Here is a 23084-nt window from a genome sequence, read left to right on the forward strand (position 1 = left end):
TTATAGCATTCTTTACCTGCTGTGGGGAATTATTAAAGAAAGTGTTATTCTCACCTATCTTGAAAAACTTCAAAGTCTGAGCTATATATGCCTACGGATCGGCACAGCCAAGTATTCATCCCTATGCAAATTATGTTTTGGAAAACAATATTCAGTCCATACAGTGAAAGACTATGATGGAGGGAGAAAGGTAAAACTAGATTTGTTTTGGACTACAGTGAAGTTTTCTCAGGGTTGAAAGTTTCCTGACATTTAATGGAGCTGAAAAATGCAACCAGTCTTGACATTACTTGAATTTGAATGGATTTCTCTGATTGAGCACATTCTCTAGCTATTTCTCTGGTTGTCTTTTTAGTTTTTCTGAAAAGTGTTTCATAGCACTTCTTAAAAGAACACCCAAAATATTCTGCCTTCCAGTCACTTGTCCTTTCATGACTACATTAAAAAATGAACAAAAAGACTTAGAATGTATAACCAATGAAAGAAAAGGAAAGCAGATGGGAATTGATGTGCAGCAAAAGCTGAGGACTGTAGAAAGCATGCTAGGCAAGGAGAGGCAGAAAACAGGAGGAGAAGTGATTTTGCTTTGCTTGAGGGTAGGTGATTGTGTTGTCCTTGCAGGGAAGGGAGGAAGTTGTTTGTTCATTTTGTTTCAAGAGAGAAATCAGAAAAGTAGAAAGATTCGTAGAAAAATCCAGGGGGTGTACTGTATGGCAATGACAAAATTCTTTCTGTTCCAGCAGTAGTTAAGGAAGATAGAAGCTGGATACTTGTAAATGAGAAACCTAATGCAGTCTCCATCCAGAGGAGCACTCTGTGCTGCTAGTGCTGGTTGGCAGTGAGGAGGTTCAACAGACGAGGAAATAAGTTGCTGTTGTACAGGTTTATTAAAGACCAAAGAGATGATTCAAATATTCGTTGTCCTATCACCTCGCCATTGATCTGAAATGGCAGCAGATCTGGGATCTGATTAATCAAGTATTAAGGAAAGGTTAAAATAATTCATTTTAATCAATGTAGATTTATAGGCAAGACCTTTTGTCAGAATAGTGTTGTGCCTTTTTTGAGGTGGTTGCTAGTTGAGGGGTAGTCTTGAAATTGTGTATTTCAACTCTTTTCTGTCTTTTGAACTTCATATTACACAACCTTTTGATTAAGAAACTAGAATGAATACAAAATCAGCATTGTACACACTTTAGATTATTTTAAAAGGCGCAGTTTCTAAACCTCAATGTGTTTCTTGAGCAAGGAGGGCGATGAATGTATGCTATTTCACATTACTATCAGTGGGTGTGGAAGAAGTGAGAAAATCATTCCACATAAAATTTGCAGATGACACAGTTAAAGGGGGTGATAATAGTTAACAGAACAAGCTGCTATACAGTGGTCTGCTCTGATTGCTATGGACTAAATGCGAGAAAGCAGTAGGAGTTTGTATAAGGTCAAGTAAAAGGCCATTTATTCCTATATATAGGAATAAGTACTGTGGACCGTGTTGATATTATTCTGTCCTAGGAAGCAGTAACAGAAAGAGTTGAGACATTGTATGTGGGATTAGCAGGGTATGACCTTCTACTATGAATGTGTGGTGCAAAAGGGATAATGAGTTTTTTGATATGTGAACAAGGAAATATTGAGGACGTCTTAGTTATGGTGTGACTGGCTTTGGGACACTGTCCCAGTCCATTGTTCAGAATTGAAGAATACTGACGTTTGAAGAGAAGAGCTGCAAGATTGCTTTTAGTGAAAGGCTGAAGAATCTTGGCCTATTTAATTAAAGAAAAATAAGACTAGAGGGCGAGTTGGTAGAATTTTGTATATGTTAAGCAAAAATTAATGAGTGTCAGGAAGCAGTGGTAAAGTGAAAGTTCATGCTACACAAATTCCTCCTAGAAATAATAGACACAGATTTTTAATAGTTAGGTAAATATTCTCTGGAGCAACTTGCCAAGTCTCTCCATTGCTGAAAATGGACAGTATTGGATGGCTTTATAAAATATGTACTCTGATTCAAATGGGAATTAATTCTGAGAGGTCTCATGGCCTACTTTATGCAGGAGGTCAAAGTAAGTGGACATATGGATCCCTGCTAACATGATAGCTTATATCTATGTTCTTTTGTTGGAACTTTTGCACAGGTCAACCCAGTCAAATGCAAAAAAAAAAAAAAAAAGAAAATAGTTAGAATAAGTACCTGCAGTAATTGTATTCATTTTAGTTTTCAATCATGTCACTGTAACAGACAGCTTCAGTAGAAACCCTTTGTTTACAAAAAACCATCCTGCAGTAGCTTCCCAACAGAGGCAGCTTAGCCAGGATGCCGCATTGCACCAAGCATAACTGGTTACATGGGCAGCCAGCCACTGGTCCCTCATAAAGCTCTTCCGAGAAACTGATTTTCCTTCAACGTATTTTGAGCTTTATTTCTGATTTATCAACTAAAGTTGAAGTTTATAGCTATTTTTTTTCTTTTTCCTGTTTTAACTTCTTTTCATACAACAGGTAGCTGACAAAAAACATAATGTGACTTGGTGATAGAGAGTTGAAACTACAAAAAAATCACACTAGAAACAAGGTTGAAATAAGCTTTTCTTCAAACAACTTAATTAGGAATTTGGTGGGTTCCCATGCTCTGAAGTCAGACAAGACTGGATGTCTTTCTGAAAGAGGCTTTTGTGCAAGAAGTTCTGATTTCAATTCCAGGGTTGCTCTGTAGAGTGTTTTGATGTGTGATATCCAGGGTAAGATTGCACGAATGGATTGTTTCCATTTTAATTATAATATCATGGCATGAAAAATATTAAGCTGTGTATTTTTCTAGATACCCTGTACTGCTCAGGTTAGCTGTTTGGTGTGAAGCTGCCTAAATGCTAGAATTGGGATCAAAAGAATTTTGTTGGAAAAAATTAGGGAATTCAAACAGGCAAATACTAGATTTCTTAAGAAAGCAACAGATAGGAATTATGAAAAAATAAGCGGAGGTTACCTTCTATCTTGTTTACACCTATGCTGTGATAGTTTACTTTTCTCAAAAGTGATCTTAGCATTAAATATATTGAACATTAAAAGTTCTGGGATAGTGCAGTGAGGCAAGTTGGAGAGGATTCACAAGCAGGTAGACAGTGAAATCCTTCAGAGATCTGAAAATGTTACTTCTTAGTACTAAATATGGAGTAAGCAGGTGTATGAAGTTTTTTTTCTCTGAGTGTTTCTTCTCAAATTGTGAACCTTGCATACTTTGGGTATGAAATTACACCTGATGTTTGTTTGCTTGATAATAAAACAAAAAAAGCACTTACCCTGGCAGTCTGCATTGTCATTTTCTCCAGGGTGTTCTCAATGACAAGAAAATTGTTTGTCTGCTGAAACTTTCAATTCTGGCTCAGATTTCACTTTAAAGAATCTGTTTTTCTCTGTGTCCTATTTCAATTGATTGAAGTAAAAACTAAAGACATCACATCAGGTTCACCTCTAGTGAGACTGGGCATGCCATCATTGAATGTTGTCGATGTAAAGTTACGTTTCTGAACTCAGTACCTGTAATTTGTGAGGAAAAAATTGCCTATAAAATCCCATTTGTATAGATCACAATTGCAACTGTCATAATTGTTTCATAGAATGGAATCATAGAATGGTTTGGGTTGGAAGGGACCTTTAAAGGTCATCTAGTCCAACCCACCTGCAATGAGCAGGACCATCTTCAACTAGAACAGGTTGTTCAGAGCCATGTTCAGCCTGACTTTGAATGTTTCCAGGGCTGAAGCATGTTCCACCTTTCTGGGCAACCTGTCCCAGTGTTTCACTACCCTCATTGTAAAAATGTCTTCCTTATATCTATTCTGAATCTCTCCCCTTTCAGATTAAAACCACTTCCCCTTGTCCTATTGCAATAGGCCAGCTGGTTGCAGAACTATTTCACCTAAGTAGAGGTTTGCTTTCAAAACACACATCTGAATTGCACTCAATTTCTGTCCTGAAACACCAGGAGGAAGATGGAAGAGATGAAAAGAATGGACAAAAGAAGAGGCTTGAGCTGAATGGGCATAATTTTTAAATGCCTCATGAGCTTCATCCAGTTTCATCAGAACTTTTCTTCAGTCAGGAGCAGGGGGGAATGGGATTGTGAGACTCAACCTAAGTTGTGTCAGTGAAACCTTAGAAGAAGAAAAGCACAAAGCTTCAGGAAACCAAAAATCAGTATATCCAGGCAACAAAAGCATTTTTATTACAAAGAACCAAAAAGCATCACACAACAAAAGGTTTGCTGAAAATGGAAAAAAGGAAAGCTAAAGGCTTTGGCTTTCCCAAAAAATAGTGAAAAAGAGACAATGCAATATGCTTTTCTTTGCAGGATGAGAAGGTCTTGCCTACAAGGAGTTAGGAGGGGTGGAACCACCAACACTGGGAGGTACCTTCCACTGTTTGCATTGCCTCTCTGTTCCTATTCTGCTTCTTTCATAAAGGAAGGCTTTTCAGTTGGTGATCATTTAATATATAGAGGAGTTCTTTCTCTGGGATTTCATGATCTCAGTCTGAACTGACACAACCAACAGTCATTAGTGGAGAGTAAACTGAGGCAGGGAGACCTGAAGATATCCATGATAGGTCTGTACTAGAACTGGGACTAGGCGTGGTGAAAAAAATCCCATAGTTAAAGACCTCTACCTGGTTTTCCTCATCTCCACTGTGAGGGTAAGACCTCTGGACCAAGGACCATAATTTCTATCCCACAAGCCAGGCTGGACTACTGAAGTGCTTTGTCTGTCTGACTTGCAAAAATAATCAGACACAGTAGAAAGCCTAACAGGTGCTTGCCAGAGGGTCAGAAGTTGCAGGGTTGCTTTTATTTTAAACTGCTTGACACTGCTATGACCCAAGCTCAAGAGGCCACATGGACTCAGCATGGTTGCTGCTGCTGCAACTTCCACATTCCTATTGTTGGGCATAGGCAGAGGGAGGGCAGAATTGTCTTAAGGTGACACTACTTTTGTATGAGGCTACATACATCTGCAATGACATCTTCTCCACCCCTGTGGTGGATTGACCTTGTCTGACTGCCAGGTGCCCAGCAAGCTGCTCTCTCACTTCCTCACTTCAGCAGGACAAGAGGAGAAAGTAAGATGAAAAATTTGTGGGTTGAGATAAAGGTAGTTGATCCCAGCCAGACCCAGTATGAGCCCCAAGGACCCTGCAGACAGGTTGTTCTCATCTTAGCAATTTCTTCCCCTTCTGACAAGAGTGACAATTCCCAGCCATTCTCATTTCCAGACACTCCTGAAATACAGCAGTGCACCCTCCCAGCTGAGTAGTCCAGGAGTGCCCTAAATGTTCATTAGACTAACCCAAAGATTAAGCAAGCAATTTAGAAAAGATTAAATCAATGAGATGTTTCTCCTTGATTTGATCTCTCCCTGTGCTCAGTCGGCAGCTCCTCAGCACCCCAAGATGTCCCATCTCTGTGTTTGGGCATGAAAGGTTTTGAGCAGGTTGTGCAGACCAATTTGTAGTTTTATTATTGCATAAATCTCAATCATCTTCATTTTCTCAGAATGTCATCTGTAGAGAGCCGTAAAAACATTGATCTTTGTGTAAGGTTTGTGTTGAAATTAATATTATTGTTATTCTTCCTTCTCAGAGTCTTGTAGTTTGTTCTACAGTGTAAATTGGATTTTTAATTCTGATCTCTGACTATGAAAAGACATTGTTCATTCTACCACAAATACTCTTTCTTGAAATGAAATACTCTTCTTGAAGCAGGGGTTTCTGAAGCCACAGGTCTTGAAGTGTTTTAAACTAGAAGAGGATAAATTGATGATATAATGTGTCTTCCTAATATATGATGAATTTCAATATAGCATGTTTCATTAATATTATATAAGGAAATTATTTGCAGGGAAATTAAGTGGTTGACACAGGTACTAAATAATAAAAGCATATAAATTAAATTCAAGCATACAATTAGTTACAAGATTAATCTATCTCATCTGGTCCCATGATATCTCTCAAGTATGCCTGCATATTCATAATCGTATTAGTTGAGCTTGAAATTATTTATATGTACACCTTAATACGATACTGATGATATTTTGTACATCACATAGTTGTACAGTACACACAGCTAAAGTGTGATACTTCCTTACAGTGTAAACTGAAAACTAACAAAAAAAAATACCTGGTTCTCAGATTACTGTCATATTTGAAGGGCCATATACTGCCCACCTGTGCATGCAGTAAGGAAGGGATTACAGCAGTGTGCAATGATTTGGTACCAAAACTTTCTCATTGACGGCTACTGTTTTGTTCAGATAATTTCCCCTGACAGGCCCTCTGATGTCTGTCCGGGCACTTGGCCTAGTGATCAGACTTGGGGAAAATATACATACACAAGGAAAAAAAAAATCATTAATTTCATGTAAAGCTGAATATTTGAAGGGCCATTGTCATGCCGGATTTGGTGGGTAAAGATATTTTTGCAGCTGGAAACAGTCTTCTATGATGTCGTTTCCATCTGTCTTCCCAAGAAAATAAATCTTCTTGATAAATTACAGTCTGAAGAGGCTGAACGACACCCTGTTTGGTAAATTGTAGTCACTGTATTTCACAAGTCTCAACAACTTTTCAGTCTTGTTCTGGATTTCCCTGCTCCTGCCTGAGTGGTCCACCAGGATATTTTGACCTTCAGAGATATTTACATGGCGGAACTGAGCGTTGAATGCAATGGCCTTAGGAAAGCACACTCCCAAGTCATGGCAAACCCCATCATGGCCTGTTGCACCTGCTTAACTCACATATAACAGTAGATCCGTGTGTTCAAACTGGGCTTTATAAACAAAAGCATTTGACTTATACAAAGTAATTTAATTACAATTGAGTTAAATTTTAGTTTATTCCATAAGTAAATGAAGGAAATTAAAAACTAGGGGTTTTTCTGTATCTCTGAAGTATTTAGGTGCTTTATAACCCCACATGGACCTTGTCAGATAAGCCCTTCAACACATAAGTTATATATTGCTTAAATGCAACGTGTAAGGTACCTACAGTCATGTCACAGTATGGCCTGCATGAACATATGCACTCAACCCAGCATGTGTACTGTAAATGAGGGACATGTCACTTGATTCACTTATGCAGCTATGAGGAAATTTCGGCCTTTTCTTCATTTATTTTGTTTCTTATTAGGAAAAAAACCCATCAATGGAAAATGAAATGCATATTGTTACAGTGAAATCCTATTTAATGGCTAACTTCAATTCTGAAAGGCCAGGAAACAGGGTTTTCATCCCTCAGTTATAACTACAGCCTTAGGTGCCTTTCAGAGGGGTGATTTCTGGAGAGCAAATGCTATTGAATAACAAGGAATTCTTCCAAATATTTTTAATGCTAATTGTGGGTTTATGCATGTATTTTGGTTAAAGTAGCTGTGTAAAGCTTTAGAGCAGAGTGTCTCAAATGTCATGCTTGCACAGAAAATTATTTAATCCCTGATTTTTCCTCACACTTTTCATTTCAACTGTCAGACTGACCCTCAGATCTCTTACTGCAAGCACAGATCTGAACTGTGCTGGGAGGGAAACTAAAATAAACTTGCCAGCTGAAGGTTGTGACCGCACTTGTATATGGTCAGGAGGCAAAAGTTCCTCTGCAAAAGAAAAGCAATTGATCTGTGAGAAAGCCTTCCTGCACCCCAGTGGACTTTTTATTCTGGTTTTGAGAAGCCATCCTTTTGGAGAGCTGCCTGGTTGTCTTCAAAGATAGAGAGCAGTTTGAGATCATGCAGGCTGATTGAAGGAAGTGATTGTCCTGTTTTACTCTGTACTGGTTTAACCTCACCTCAAGTAGTTTGTGCAAGGTTTTAAAGCTATTAGAAAGCATCCAAAGGAGAGCCATGAAGATGGTGATTGGCCTAGAGGGGAAACCATACAAGGAGCAGCTGAGGTCACTTGGTTTGTTCAGCCTGGAGAAGAGGAGACTCAAGGGAGACCTCATAGCAGTCTACAACTTCCTCATAGGGGGAAACGGAGGGGCAGGCACTGATCTCTTCACTCTGGTGACCAGTGACAGGACCCAAAGGAATGGCATGAGACTGTGTCGGGGAAGTTTAGCTGGATATCCTAAGAACAAGGTTCTACACCCAGGGCATGGTTGGGCACCGGAACAGGCTCCCCAGGGAAGTGGTCATGGCACCAAGCTTGACAGAGTTCAAGAAGCATTTGGACAATGCTCTCAGGCACATGGTGTGATTCTTGGTGTTGTCCAGTTCAGGGCCTGGAGTTGGACTCAGTGATCCATGTGAGTCCCTTTCAACTCAGGATATTCTATGAATCTCTCTGATTGGTGTGCATGAGGGTGAACCAGTATGGATGCCACCAGTGACATGTTACATGCAGAACAACCAGGGGGATATTATAGGAGTGCCATTTCCCAGTGTCCTGCATGGGGAGGCTGGCACACCTGAAGGATAATGGGAAGAACAGAGCTATGTCTACTCCATATCCACCATGGTCAGGAGAGTAGCATGGTGCTGATTAACTTCGCAGCATGCACTGGGAAAGGCTCATGAGGCTGATCTCATTTATTGCAACTGGAACGTCAATTTTGATCCTTGTTCTCCTCATTCAGATGTGCATTTTGGCATGCCATCACCACGTATATGGGAAGAAGATGGCATATCAGTTGCACACACTGAGGAGACCCTCAGTGGCCTGGTTACAGCCCACTCCCTTTGCATGACTCCACAGTTCAGTGCTGGCAAGGCAAAACTGTACTCACTAAGTGTATTGGGAGGGTTCGGACCATACTGAATCTTGAAAACATTACACTGTTGAAAGCTCAACAAAAACCAATATTTACTACCAAGAGGTGCCCAACAAAACGAACAAACCCAAAAGGGAGGAAGGAGGAGAGAAATAAGCCCCCAGCATGACCTCTCCAGTTACCCAGCTGTTGCCCATAAGGTTATCTTACTGACCTAGCATGCCTATAATTACCCATAGCAGAAGCTGCATCCTTGGAGAGTCAGTAAGTTCACAAACTAACAGGCATCCCTGCCAAAGGCAACATTGTCCTTGAGGTAAAGCTAGCTCCCCTCCAAGAAAGCACTATCTGCTTTTATACAATTAATTGAGTGACCTCAACCTCCGCAGGTGTGGCCATCACTGCCCAGCCAGAGGCCCTCAGTCCCACTCCCTATTATGCAAGTGCATCCCTTCAGCACATGCGTGAGAATTTTGGAATTCCCCGTACACATGCACAGTATGCTTCGGGGGTCTTCCCTAATTGAGTTGGGGGTTGTGACTTCCCTCTTCTTCGGTTTCTCCTTCAAATGTCCTTGGCAGACGATGAACCAACCACAGAACACCAATTAATATAGTTTATACAAGAAGCTCTCTCTCCAAGGACGAAGCTACCATTTTATCAGTGAACTTGGGAGGGAAAGAACAAAACTTTTTCAGTTGTCTGGGCCAAACATAGACCAAAATTATCAGCATGAATTCACCCTGATACACTAAGGAAATCTGGTTTACATGGTTGAATTTTCTTTTCTGTTTTTGCATATCTGAAATTTAGATGCTAATATTATGAAGAAATTGCAGCAAAGCAACTTTGAACGCAGGGAGTGTAGGGACATCAATGCCCTGTCAAATGTCACTCCATTTATCTCCTCCAAGAGGACCTTACAGCTCCCCTTTTTTCACAGGTTTCATTTTACTTTAAGTGATTCGTCATTCTCATTCTTTAGATCATCAGTGACTTCAGTCGTACATTTGGCACCACAGCAGGATCATGTAGGCCAGGAATTTCTGTCTTGACTCTCTAAAAATTTGCCACTGACAACTTTCCAGATCACTTACAATTTATTTTTTTATTTGTTTCAAACACCTTGCAATTCTAAGCTCCAAGAAAACAGCACAAATGAGATCAGTGCCCTTACGTTTCTTCAGCTGAGCCTGTTCCATCATTGTGTGTCAGATCTGTAGTAAATTTACAGTGTTGACAAAGGTAGTCATGCTGTTTCACCGAATTGAAAGGAAGGGAGGAAGAGAGAGATTTATCTTGGAGTCTAAGGGTAGAACAGTAAACCAGAACAATCACACTCAAACCTAAAAATTAAGACCTTTGTGTTGGACTTTTCATTTAGCAAGAGGTGAATTCTCTCCAGTTGTAATTTCCGTTCAAAATATCATTTTTCTTTTTGTATTACAGGGAATCAAAATTTAGATGAAGATGCAGAAGTTTAGATCTCCTGTGTAGTTTTGTCTGAATAATGGTTGTCACTGCTGTGTAGTGAGCAAACAGCAAAAGCAAGGAGAGGAAGTACCTGCACTCCACATCCCTTTGAGTCTGGCTTTGCAGTGCCCCATTTCACCAAGTACTTCATTTCCTGCAGATCTTTCTGTATCTTAGAAGTAGAAAGGCAGAGAGGACCTGTGAAAGCAGCTCTGTGTTATCACTGAGTCAGTTTTGGGCAGCCAGCTTGAAATGCCTTAGAGGGACCTTGTTTTCAGAAAAGACTGGTAGCAGACACACAAAAAACTCAACACATTTCAAGTCCTCTAAGTAGGGCCCCCACAATTGATCCAGCTGGGAGAGGAAGGGTGTAGTCTACTGAAACCCCTTATTACTGTAGCTCTGGGGTAGTTACTGACCCAAACCAGGAATTCGCTCTCTAGCTGTGCCTCTACAATTTTTCTGGAGCTGGAGCACAAACTTCTCTTCCAGAAGGTGGCACCCAGCTCTGTAAAGTAGCCAAGCCTAAATTTTTTGCCTCTAAGTGGCTTCAGTAGTCTTGTTCTGAGGACTTGCACTCACATATTCTACCTCTTGTGGTGTATTAACCACTAGATCAGTGGTAGATCTCATGGGGATGTTTTCTGCTTCTCCATAAGGAAGTTCTGCCATTATGAAACTCAGTATACAGACTTCACAAGCAAGAAAAGAATAGATGAAGACACTCACTCAAAGGGGGAAAATTCTGGCCTCTGTGCATTAAAGAATTGTTGGGGAAAAAAAAAGCATAAAATTTTAATGTCTTTGCATTTGTGATAATATCCATGAGCAAGCACTTTGAGCATTACTCCTGCTGGTGGGACTGCAGAATTAGGTGGCAGCAATACAACCCACACGTGGGAACAGCAAAAGAAGGTCAGAGGCTTGAAGAGTTGAAGTTGGAATGAGCCACAGGCTCATCTCTCCTTTGAAGTAGCTGGAGATTTGGAAAAGTGTACAGTGGCTTAGTGCTGTCCTCGGTGAAATGCTAATGTGGGTATCCTTTGTCTTTCTGTACCAGGCGTGCAATTAAGGGGCCAATGTGAAGGGGCCAATTTAAGGATATTATTCTTAAGGTTTCTTCTACATGCTTTAAGCATGTAGATGATAGAGTTGGAACTGAGTGTAAAGAAGATTCAAACTTATGGGAATTGCATATGCCTACTTGGGGAAAAAATCTGGCCCACTGAAGCAGACATTTTCCAATTCTTCTGTGTTTCAGTTTTATTGAAAAGTTCATTGATAATTACCAGAAAAGTTGGGTGAAAAAAAATAATTGTTGTGTTCTGAAGCTTTAAATACAGTTATTTTTATCCAAGCAAAAGATTTTGCAGAATCCAGGCAGATAAGTATTATTTTTAAACTAAACTTTTACATTAGATAGTAAATGCTCTCTAGAATGAATAATCATTGTTATTTAATATCAGCATTTTGCAGATATATAAAAAAAAAGAAAAAATCTGCCTCTTGTAATAATTTAATTAGTAGTTTTAGCTCTCCAAAAGTCAGCCATGATCTTCATAGATACACTTTTGCACTTTAAATATTCCTACCTGTCATTTTTTTAACCTCTAATTTTACAAGGAAACTGCAATTAGCTTAGTTGCACAATTTTGGGTGTGTAGCCAGTACTCAAAAATACATACACTTAGAGTTATGTATTTTATGATGACAGAAATTCAGGAATAATTTTTGCCACTTTCAGGAGCATCAGAAAAAAATCTGAAATCATCCATCATACTGACTCACATACATAGTATTTTCTAGGAACTCCAAGCCCATACTTTTGTGTTTTTGACAACACTGAATTAAGTTACAGTAGCATCTATCACTTGAGGAATCTTGAGTCATTTAAACTTGTTTTCCATCAGAGTATTCAATCAAGATTGGCTTATCAGTGGCAGGGGTATAGCAGAAGCTGTAATGCTTTTCATCTCCTTCTTTATCAACTGTCTCTCAATAGCTGTAAGAGTCCATAAACCCCCATCAGTTTAAACTGTATTAGCACTGTACAGTAATGGCAAGAGAGCAATAAGAAGTGATGTTGTACTTCTTTGGGCACTAGTGAGCTATTTTTCTTGATGCTGGGAATCATTCAGGTCTATTAATGTAGGCTTTCAGCTCCTCTGAGAAAACTAGGAGCTAATGATGATCTTAACTGAACTGAAACTTTTAAAACTGTTTCTCATATTATCTAAAAATATTCATCACTGTATTTGTAATGTCCTGAGCCTCAGGCATAAAAACCACTGCAAGTGAGATGAGCTAATGAAATTTGACAGTGAGTTTCTTATCTCCAAGAGAGAGAGAGAGAGCCATCAGTCCTTCCACGTTTTTGTTTCTTTCAACAGCTGAAAGCTCAGACTGGTGCATTTAGAACACAGTAAGGACAAATAACTATCTCAAAACACACACCATCTATTTGTGTGCTTTATTCTTAAATCATAAAATTAATGTTGATCAGCAGCATAATGACTTCCTGGATTTTATAGGCTAAAATGTAATATTTTCAGTAGCTATCGTAGTAGTGGTCATACAGCGTTCTAGCCTGAGAAATTACAACTCACTCTTCATCCATAATTGAGTCTCTTATTATATTTCTAGGACTGGAAATCTCACTTTTGAATTAATTTCTGGAAAATTATGGAAGAAGTTACTTGTTTAAAAACACCATGTTCCTTCGATAAGTGTTTTTGACTAGTTTTGTAAGCTCTCGTATGGAAAGTTAATTCTGTCATTTATTATTCTGATCTAGAGCAAATATTTATATTTAGGAGTCTTAATTTCTCTAGTCATACTTTGGTAGACAGTGACATTTATAAAAATTTGTGTGCTGCAGCTGGCTTCAGTCAGCTTATTTGGCCAAAATAACCTGAAATACAATTCTTTTAGCACATGGGCATCTATAATTATACTTCTGATTCCATCAGAAAGATTGTAATATTTTCAGTCTATCCAGTGCTCCATAGGCGAGGAAGTTGCCAAGAACTGTATATAGAGAAACCTTCATTCTTTAAAAGGAAAACCCTGTGGGGCTCCAAGTCCTGTGATTTTTAGTTGAAAAAGAACTAGGAGTTTGCTGATTGGAAGGCGGGTGACTGTTTCAAAACTTAGGAATGTTTTTAGGATAATTTTTTTTTTTTGTCTTGGTTAGCTCACTGGTAGGATGAAGCTGACTATAAAAAAGTTTCACCGACCCCCCCCCACACCTCTGCCTCCAGTTTGCCTCTAATGATTTAGCACTGAACTTTGTCAAGAAAATAGCATGGAAATTTTGTCACCACACTCTCCTTTGCTATTTTTAAATGTATTTCTTACTAAATAATAATAATAATAATAAATTAATAAAAGAAGTGCCTTCTTTGCACTTAGTGCAGCAGATTGTCTCAGCAGTATATAGATAATATTAAGTGCAGGGGTAAGTTTTTCTGTGTAAGAATAGTCTTAATAAAATTCCAATATCTTTGTTACTGAACTGTTGTAAAACACACATATGTCGGAGCATGTGTGTGTGTGTTAAGTTGGGGTGTAAGCTTATCGTAAATGAAACCCGCTTTCCAGAATTGCTGCAATTGGCAATATACAAGATCGGGAAACTTATTAGGTAAGAGCTCATCTTAAGAAACTGCTTCAGGGACTCCCAAGACTTGCTGAATGCAATTCTGCTTTGTTTTGTGCTGGTCCCTCAAGCTATCATTGAAAAGCAGCAGAGCCTGAGTCAGCCACAGCTTTGAGGCAGATGTACCTACACCTTGATTTTCAGTGATCTCCTCAAAAGGCTCTTAAAATTCAAACCCAGTTGTATTTGAATAGAAATTAGAACCGCATTATTTTAAATAGAAAAAACCTCAAAGAAACTAGGAAAGCATAAGAAACATAGGTAGATCTCCCCATGCCCAGGCTATCCTTCCAGACAAGTCATAGACTGCTGGGGCTTCTCCAGCTCTCGAGAAGTGCCAGCTGCACATCCAGGTCTGGCTGGCTCTTCCCTGCCCCTCAGGGCTGTCCCTTGGATGCTACAATGATCTGCTGCAGTAGGGTGCTGGGCTCCACTGAGGAAAGAAACTGTGAAGCTTATCTGGAGCTGCAGTGGAAGTGAAGAGTCGCTGGAGAGGTGGCAAGAGAGAGTGGTGGAATAAGAAGGCACAGAGCTCCCCTCCTACCCTCAGCTTAAGGCATAACAAGTTTTAACCACAGTGAGAAGGAACTAATTTAGTACTTTTGGCCCAAAATGAAAGGCTCAGAGCCTTGGTTTATTTAAATTTAAAAATAAGTCTCTTATTTAGCTTGATTGGGACACAGAGAAGAAAGCAGATGAGGAACTTGTGGGTGATGTTTTACTTCTCTACTGGCTTTTCTTCAAATATTAGGCCTTGGGCTTCAAGGCCTGGGGCTTTTCAGACCAGCCTGAAAATTGGAGATTCACCAAGTCCACAGTCATGTCCTCTCCTAAAGGGATTAAATTGTTCACATTTGGAAAATAAAGAGCTAATCCTCTAAAGATGCTGCAGAGAATCTGAATTTTTTCAAACATCTGTTGGAGCTTGAGGTACTCTGCAACTCTGTAGAACCATGCAAGAACTTTGCAACCATGTAGAAAATCCACTCTTTGTGCTGAGATCCAGTACAAAGCCTATACATAATATAAATTTCAAAATCATGACTCTATAGGAATTAAGTGATGTATAAGCTCAGTGTTGCATGGGTTTCACACTCTGCTTTGTAGGTTAATATTGGTGGTGTTTGTAGTTTAATGTGGTGTATGGCTTTAGCTGGAATTCAGGCTTTTCTATTTCACTATTCAGCAATGGCTTGATGTCTATATTCTGAAAATATTTTAGGTTGGTTTGCTTTTCCTTGCTAGAAATATTAAACAAGTCTTTTGGTTATACCTAAAAATCCACTGTACTTTCTTGAGGCATCATCTAGAATGATTGCAGAGAATATAGACTAAGGGAGTAATTGACTAATAGAATAAATGTGTCACATGAACCAATAGTGTTATTATCAGTATATATGTGGGGGGACTTGGTTGCTATTAGTACTGTGAACATTTTATTATAGAATATCGGGACTGTTTCTGTAAATTGCTGTAAAGCAGTGTGTAGCAGCTTTGATGCATTAACTGAAGAGACTTGCTGCAATCCTTACCTTATTGAGACAGGCAGAGAGGAGGGAAGGGTTATGTGTGCTGACTTTTAGAATTTCTACCCTCTGTTAACAGGCATGTAATAATAGAGGGAAAATAAGAAAAGATAAGTTTCCATGCAAAATGCAATCAATTTCAGAGCAATGCAGTACTAATAGAAACTTCACATGCTTAAGACCTATTAGAAAATCTGCAGCTTTAGCTTTCAATGAGAGCTCAGTTGATTCCAGAACAAATCTTGTTATTCTTTCACAAGCTATCTATGTTAGTGTTAAATGCAAATGGCAAAGTATGAAAGTAATGTCTGTGTCCTCATTAAGCAGCTATTCAAAGGGGGGCAAGGTTGGTGTGTGAACTTAGAACTTGGTTACAGTGAAAACAGTAACAATCCATGGTGGTTTGTGGGTTTGACATGTGTGCTATTCTTGCTTTTTCTGTGGTAATATGTGTAAACATTTGTATCAGGTAAATTGAAATCTTAAGATTCCTCATCCACCTTTAAACATTTAAATACATTTGATTGGATTCTTAGAGCGGTGTATCTTCATCTCACTTTGAATCAATGTGAGGTTTTTAAGACCTTGTTTTATTTTTCCTCATGCTTTTATAGAAACTCTAAAATGCACTCAAGTGAAGAAGCTTGGCAAAATCACAAGGATGTGACAGACATCATCAACTTTGCTATGGCATAGCAGTAATGAGTCTCTAAATGAAGTGTATCTGTTTTTTCTTTTTTTAGATACACACTTGAAACATTTGGAGCGATAACTTTGTATGGCAATCATTACCGTCACAGAGAAAGCATGGTCCTGCCTGCAGGCCTGTTCTGAGAGTGCTATAAAGCAGCCTTTACAGATGTGTTCCTCCAGTGAAATCTCGGCTGCTGGAGCCTATGGCATGCTGAAGGATTAACACACCTCATGCTAGAGATTAAAAGTAGTGGCAACCTCTTTTCTTTACCATCTGAGGTACTCTGTAACTGATGCAATGGGGACTTACCAGTGGAAAGATACCCAATAAAGTACAAGAGAGGAGGGAAAGGAATTAGATTAAACAGACTTGGAAAGTACTTTGAAACACGATTTAGTGTCAGAATTAAACAGACCTAAATGTTTAAATCACTTGGCCACCCTCTGCATGTCACTGAGTCTCCAGCGTAGAGCAGCTGTGATTGTGTGGCTCCTTCTGAATGTTGCACTGCATTGATTTTGTGTTGTGAATAGTGTTTTTATGTTCTGGGGAGGACATGGAAATGAACTAGTAATCAAAGCTAAATGTTTTAACTTCATGAAAAATAAGTGTGGGAAAACTTGAAGGTTGCTGTTTAGTACATTTTATTATGCCACTGTGTATGTGCTAGGAACCAAGCACTAGCTTCAGAGTTCTTTGATATGAGAATGCCTGCCTTCAGAAGTTTGGTGTTGTCATGGCTGATAAAGAAGGAGAAATTCAAGTGACATAAATTTCCATATGCCTGGAGGAACAAGTGAAAATGATACACAGCAGCTACCAGCCCAGGCATTTAAAGAGAATTAAATGTCTCCCAGTGTGAAGATGAGGCTTTATTGTTGGCTCCACTTCTAAAGAGATGGTAAAGAAGTATTTTTTAATTTCTGTTAGGATATCGTGAAAAACCCACTTAGCAATGTGACACTTGGAGGTTTAGGAGTAATTCTGACCTGTTTCTTGCTTCAAAATCCCATCTGGTGCTAGGTTAATGGTTGATCTTTTCCAACCTAAATGATTCTGTGATTCTATGCATCCATGAGATGAAAGTTTAGATACAAGCTGAAGATTTCCCCCTGTTTTAACTTGGTTTGAGCACTCAGCTAAAGAGAAATTGGATCCTGAAAGGCAGAAACCCTCACTTATATAAAATTTTTTGTAGTGAGACTCTTTTTGGTGTTCTCTTTGAAGGCCCTCAAACTATACATCTTTTCTTCAAGACATGAATGAATCTTGCTTCCTCAGTGAATGAGTGTGCTCCTGAAGCCAGCATGATAGACCAAAACCTTAAGGAAGAAATCATCCTTTGTGCTAGTCTCTGAGTGGTGGGGGGTATGAAAAGCAACAGAGAAAATGTTGCAGATAGGAACCATGTTGTATATTTCAACAGAATTGTGATTTTTAGGGAGGATACTAATGAGTGCCAGAGATGACAACTGTGAGTTAGTTTCTCTTTACTCTGTCTAAAGGAAACAGTAGGTTTTCCACAACCATTGAAATCTTCTTTTCAATGTTTACTTGATGCTGCTACTTAAAAAAAGAATGGGTATGTTATTATTCTTATCCAGGTATTAAAGGCTCAGGAGCTAAGACTCTTGTATTATTAGATCATCATTTCTGGGAGAAAATGAGATGCAGATAGTGTTGTCAGGCATTTTTTATACAATTCAAGCATCTTACATTGGTTATTAGCTTTATCCAAGCATTGTATCATTCTGTGTTGCTACTGACATTTCACTAATTAAAACAAGTAGTTTAAGATTAGTTTCTACTTTTCTGTTCAGAGAGAGATGAGTTGTTCTCTTCCATTCATCCAAGGCAAAAATGAGCATTTTATTGATCTTGTGCTTTGCTTTCTCATGTTTATTTTTCATTGCATCTGTTTTCTGTGGTAACGGTTAGTGTGTCGCAACCTACAGTGCTGAGAGAAGGGAAGCATACCAAATCTTCTGTGCCACTGCTTATCATTCATGTCTATAGTGGACATACCTCTAGGTATGGCAGGAGAGGTTAATGCGGGCATGAACAGTCTTAGGAAAAGTTACACCTTATAAATTGGATCATCTTTGCTTCAGGTGTGAGCATTTCATGGGCATTTGAATTAGTTCTGCTAAAACATCTAACATATGCTACTCTGTGCACTGATGAAATAAGAATAAAAGAAGAATCGCACCTTTCTTTGTCACATCACCTGTAAAATGTTTAGGTTCTGACTGGAAGAGGATTGATTTCAGAATGAAGTTTTTTTACATAATTAAAAATACCAAATGTGTGCAAAAATCAGAGACAAGCAATATGTATGTACTTCATATCATTTATGTAGTCAGTGTTTCGAAAGATGGTGCAATTGACAGTACTACTTGCACTTGGTCTCCCACAGAGTAGTTTTCTGCAATTTTTACGGTCTGTTGTTGTCCAAAAGACAATTTTTTACCGAAAGGCTCTTTCAAGTTACAGAGATTATGCTGATCTGACCTTTACTTACAAAGCAGGTAGTGGCAGGATGTAGGATCAATAGTGTAGGCAGCATTTACATCATAGTCTCAGGTGTAATCTCCATCGAGTGTGTTTGTTTCCCATGGTTTTGTTTCAGAGTAGAAGGAGTAATGTGAAAGTGGAGGTAGCAGTTGTAAAGTCTTACTTACTACTTACCCAACAGTCTCCCATCAAAACACAGGGTTTAGCACAATAAAGTTTGTTCTCTTACTCTGTGTCAGGCTGTTTGTCAGCGAGGTATGTTAGCCAAATATAACTACCCAGCCTCCTCTGCTTTCCAGTGTCTGTTTGGTTGAATCATGCCATGAATGACACCATGACACATTTGTGGGAGGATTGTTTCTGAGAAAAAGGGAAACAAATTTGACACTTGAGTTTACCAAGTTGTGGGAGCACAGATGCTTATCACTGCCAAATATGCAGAGCTGAGGTCAGGGGAATGTGTCAGAGAAAGCAAAGCAGCCTCGAAGCAATTTTTTTAAAACTGTCTGGCAGAGAACACACATGAAATACTGTTATAGCTGAGCAGGATGCTGCTCTCCTTCCTCTATTCCCTTAGGATTGCCTAGTCCCTTTCGTCATTCCAGGCTCAAATGAGACATTGCAGAGTGTGCTCCTCTCCCATCTTCCCCTCTCCTTCATGGGTTCCCTTAGGAACCTCAGCCCCTCTTTTCTGGGGACTAGTGACAGTGACAGCAGCAGTGGGAAGATGTCCCTGTTGGATGTTCTTACATTCTTTTTGCTTGCTTCTCTACCAGGCCAACGCCTTCACATTTCATGCTTCTGCATGGGAAGGTGTAGATGTGGAGCAAGTCTGATCAGCCTGAGTGTACAGACATATGGGGAACCTGGGAAAACTCTGAAGGGTAATTTCAAAAATTCTGTGTTGTATAGGGTATAGGAGATCCTGTGACAAAAATTGGAAAAGAAGAATTGTTTGGACTCAGTCTGTGTGGTTAGATAATAAATTTACAAAGAAGAGTAAAAGAGACCTATGGGGAGAGAGAATGCGGAAGAGAATAGGAGAATGGAGGATACTGGAGATTGAAAATAAGAAAAACAGATTAAAGCAGGAAGCCAAACCAGAAAATACATTTCTAAGAATCAGAGGACAGGAAGGGGAAAGTTCCAAACAGAATAGTTTGAGTAGTGAGAAAGATGAAAGAAAATAAAAATACATTTGCATAGTAGATGAATAGCTTATACAATGAAATGTAAATTCATGTGGACGGTGAAACTTGATCCATTCTCTTATTTTTCTCTGTGGCAGCTAAGTCCTGGAAGATCTGTGTTTCCTGCTGTGTCTGAATGATACTCCTGGGTCTTTCTTTTAAGGAAGATGCTCAAAGGAAGTAGCGCTGTATTTTGGTTGATTTAAACAATCGTTTATCCTTCATGAAATGAGAAATGCAAAATTATTGGCAGGGATGTACCATCTGCTGTTGTTTAACATGTGAATAAAAGCTCGTGTGTTGGGACAATGTGTAAGCCCATGGTAAGTGCGGAAATAAAGGAAATGTTATGTTGGCTATACCCAGCAGATCCTCTCATTGACTGAAGCATCATGTTTCTCCCCGTGTCCTAGCAATGTTGAACGTGATTTCTTGAGGACAACGAGTGTTTCCTCCTTGGTGAGGAGGTTGAGTGTTTTATGTCTATTTTTCTCATTCCTTTCAGGGATCTCTTGCTGTCTGTGGCACTTGGCCAGGTACTCTCCCTCCTTATCTGTGGCATTGGTCTCACGAGCAAGTATTTGTCAGAAGATTTCCATGCCAACACACCTGTTTTTCAGAGCTTCCTCAATTATATCCTTCTATTCTTGGTCTACACAACAACACTAGCCGTCAGACAAGGTAAGTGTCTCTCTGGAATTGTTTTGTAGAAAACAGCAAGGATAAAGACTTTTTCAGAACAACAACAAGCAATATGATTTAGACACAAACCCCATTAATATTTGTTACGTATTTACATTACCTAGTAATACGTATTGGATGAACTGAAAAAAACCCCAACAAATCTTCATTAGCAAAGAATGACTTGGTAGATGGCAAGGATCAGGGTGCTACATAAAAGCTAAAAGAAACATCGGTACTTTTGAATTCCTAATTGTTCTTATGGGAATGCTTCTCTTACACCATAACCTTATGCTTGGGGTTCATTTTGGATTTGACAGCATGCCTTGCTGGGAAATATTGGTATGCTTTACATCTTACACACACTAAGGAGAGCTCAGATGCAATCAAAGAACTTGCTAGTTCAAGTTGCCAATCACCGCAATTCAATAGTTCACTATTAGAAAGAAATAGCAGCCAATTTTTAGCTATTGAGAAGCAGGAGATGAAGGGAGGGAATTCAGGATGATATCTCTCTGGGGTGCTGTGTGGGCGGAGCAGCTCTACAGTCCTGCCACTGCTTTGCCACAGAGCCTGTGTAACCAATCTGACCTCTAAAATGAGAAATGCATTATAGTGTGCTTTAGTACTGCTGTCTAATGATCCTCCATTTGAAAGTCTATATATAATATGGGGGGGTTGTGCCTTTCCTGCTCATCCCTCCGATCTTTGAGATTCAATATGTAGAGGAGGTGTAGGAGGTGAATGCATTTAAGTACATTCTCGCCCACTCTTTTTTTTTTCTTTTGTAATCATTTTATTTATTCACCTTCACAGAACACATAGATTAGAAGCAAAATAAAAGAACAAAAATGTCATGTGTTCTCCTGACATAAGGAGGGAAGGACTCTATGGAAGAAAAGAACTACAAAGTGTATTAGGCTGTGGTAGCTTTATCAGCATACTGAAAAGTTCACATTTTCTTACAGGAACAATTATTTTTGGATCGTTCTTTGATGTTGCATCTTTTGATGCTTTGGGAACAATCCTGAAACTTAGGTTCTTCACTCATAGCACAGTCTTGTGATACAATGCTATAAAGGGTTCCAAAGCAGGAAGGACTTAATATCCATGCAAAAAATAAACAGTCAAAAATATACTGCTCTACTCCAGCATGAAGCACTTAAATGTGTTACAACTTAAGTTTTACAAACACTGGTCTCCATTGACATTTTTCAGAGGCAATGAAGTCCAATCTGCAGAGGAAATGCTGGCTCTTATATAAGGAGAGACTGCTCAGGCAGTGTTTCACTGACTTGGTATTTCAGTTTGTGTAGGGGGAAACATCACCACATACTTTGCTCTGCAAAGGGTTTAAAACGTGTTATTAGTAGCATCTTTATGGAGATCTGTGTTTAAAAATAATTCTTCTGAGTGTAGGATTGCCTAGATGTTCATAAGTTCTGTCCCAGAAATGTCCTTCTTGGGACTGATTTAGATACTGTGGAAGGCAAGTCCGTATGATTTTTAAATAGATTTTACTTTCTTTGAAAATTCTGGCTTGTGAGAGGGTTTATTCACATACATACTGCATTCTACTGGGCATTACAGAATAATGTTTGATACCTGGTATATATTGACATTTAAAAAATGCTATCAAGCACTCTGCTTTACACATATAAAAATATGTATTAAAATGGTACTTTATAAATAATTTTCTGACTGTTGAAAAATATGGTGGGGGGCTAAAGAGAGTTTGTCAAAGCTATCTGTTGTGCCGATAAGACAGGTTTTGGAACTAAATGGAAAAGTGTTAGGGATATGTGGAAAATATTTTCTGGACAAGTGGGAAAGGTTGGGGAAGATGTTTGAACAGGCCTGTGGTTGAATACAGACCATATGAGCAACAAGAGTACACGCAGAGTGTACCAATGGAATAGTGTGGATATGCAACTGTCAAAAAAAACTCCAACACCCAAAAAAGACCATTTGGTCCAAAAAAAATCCAGAACAAAATTGGCTACAGAAGTCATGAAAGCAGTGATGCAGGCACCCAGTGTAACATTCCTGCTGGATGGTATAGTACTACATAGTCAACTTATTTACTTGGCATTTAATATTGCCAAGTGATTGAGCCTGACATTGTCTTTTTGCTTGTGTATTTATTCAAATTCATTAACTGTGTTTGTTCCACTAAGACAGTTTTTCTAGCAACTCTAATCATTTGTCCATTAACAGATGGATATCACACTGGTATTAATTTTATATGGAATGATTCTGTTCTGAGTGCTGAGAACATCCAAAGGCTTTTTTTTTTCAAAAGGGATTCTTCTACTCCATATACAAGATTGAAGATTCATTTAACTGTCCTCTTTCTCCTTCAGAAACCAAACTATCATAAATTTGTTGGTAGTAAAAAACAGCTGCATCCCTTTGTCTTTTTCTTTGCTTGCTTTCTTAATCTCTGGTGTTTTTGCTGAATGTACTGTTTAAGGAGGTGTCACTCGAGATAGGCAAAAAAACCCTCAGTTCACTGTAGGACTGAAAGCTGCAATTTCCTGAGACATAAAGAATTCTTATTTCTTTAGAGACTTCTTCCAAATTTTGATTCATTG

General features: G+C 38.9%; 1 protein-coding gene across 1 annotated transcript in view; it reads left to right on the forward strand.

Moving 5' to 3' along the window:
* Positions 1-23084, forward strand: part of SLC35F1 (solute carrier family 35 member F1) — a 240198-nt gene that overhangs the window by 114506 nt on the left and 102608 nt on the right. Inside the window, exon 2 of the mRNA XM_027634083.1 lies at positions 20315-20490. Coding sequence (XP_027489884.1) covers positions 20315-20490 — 176 coding nt within the window. The remainder of the gene's footprint in view (positions 1-20314; positions 20491-23084) is intronic.

The sequence above is a fragment of the Corapipo altera genome, unplaced genomic scaffold, assembly GCF_003945725.1.
Source record: "Corapipo altera isolate COAL_440 unplaced genomic scaffold, ASM394572v1 2b, whole genome shotgun sequence".
Lineage (NCBI taxonomy): Eukaryota > Metazoa > Chordata > Aves > Passeriformes > Pipridae > Corapipo > Corapipo altera.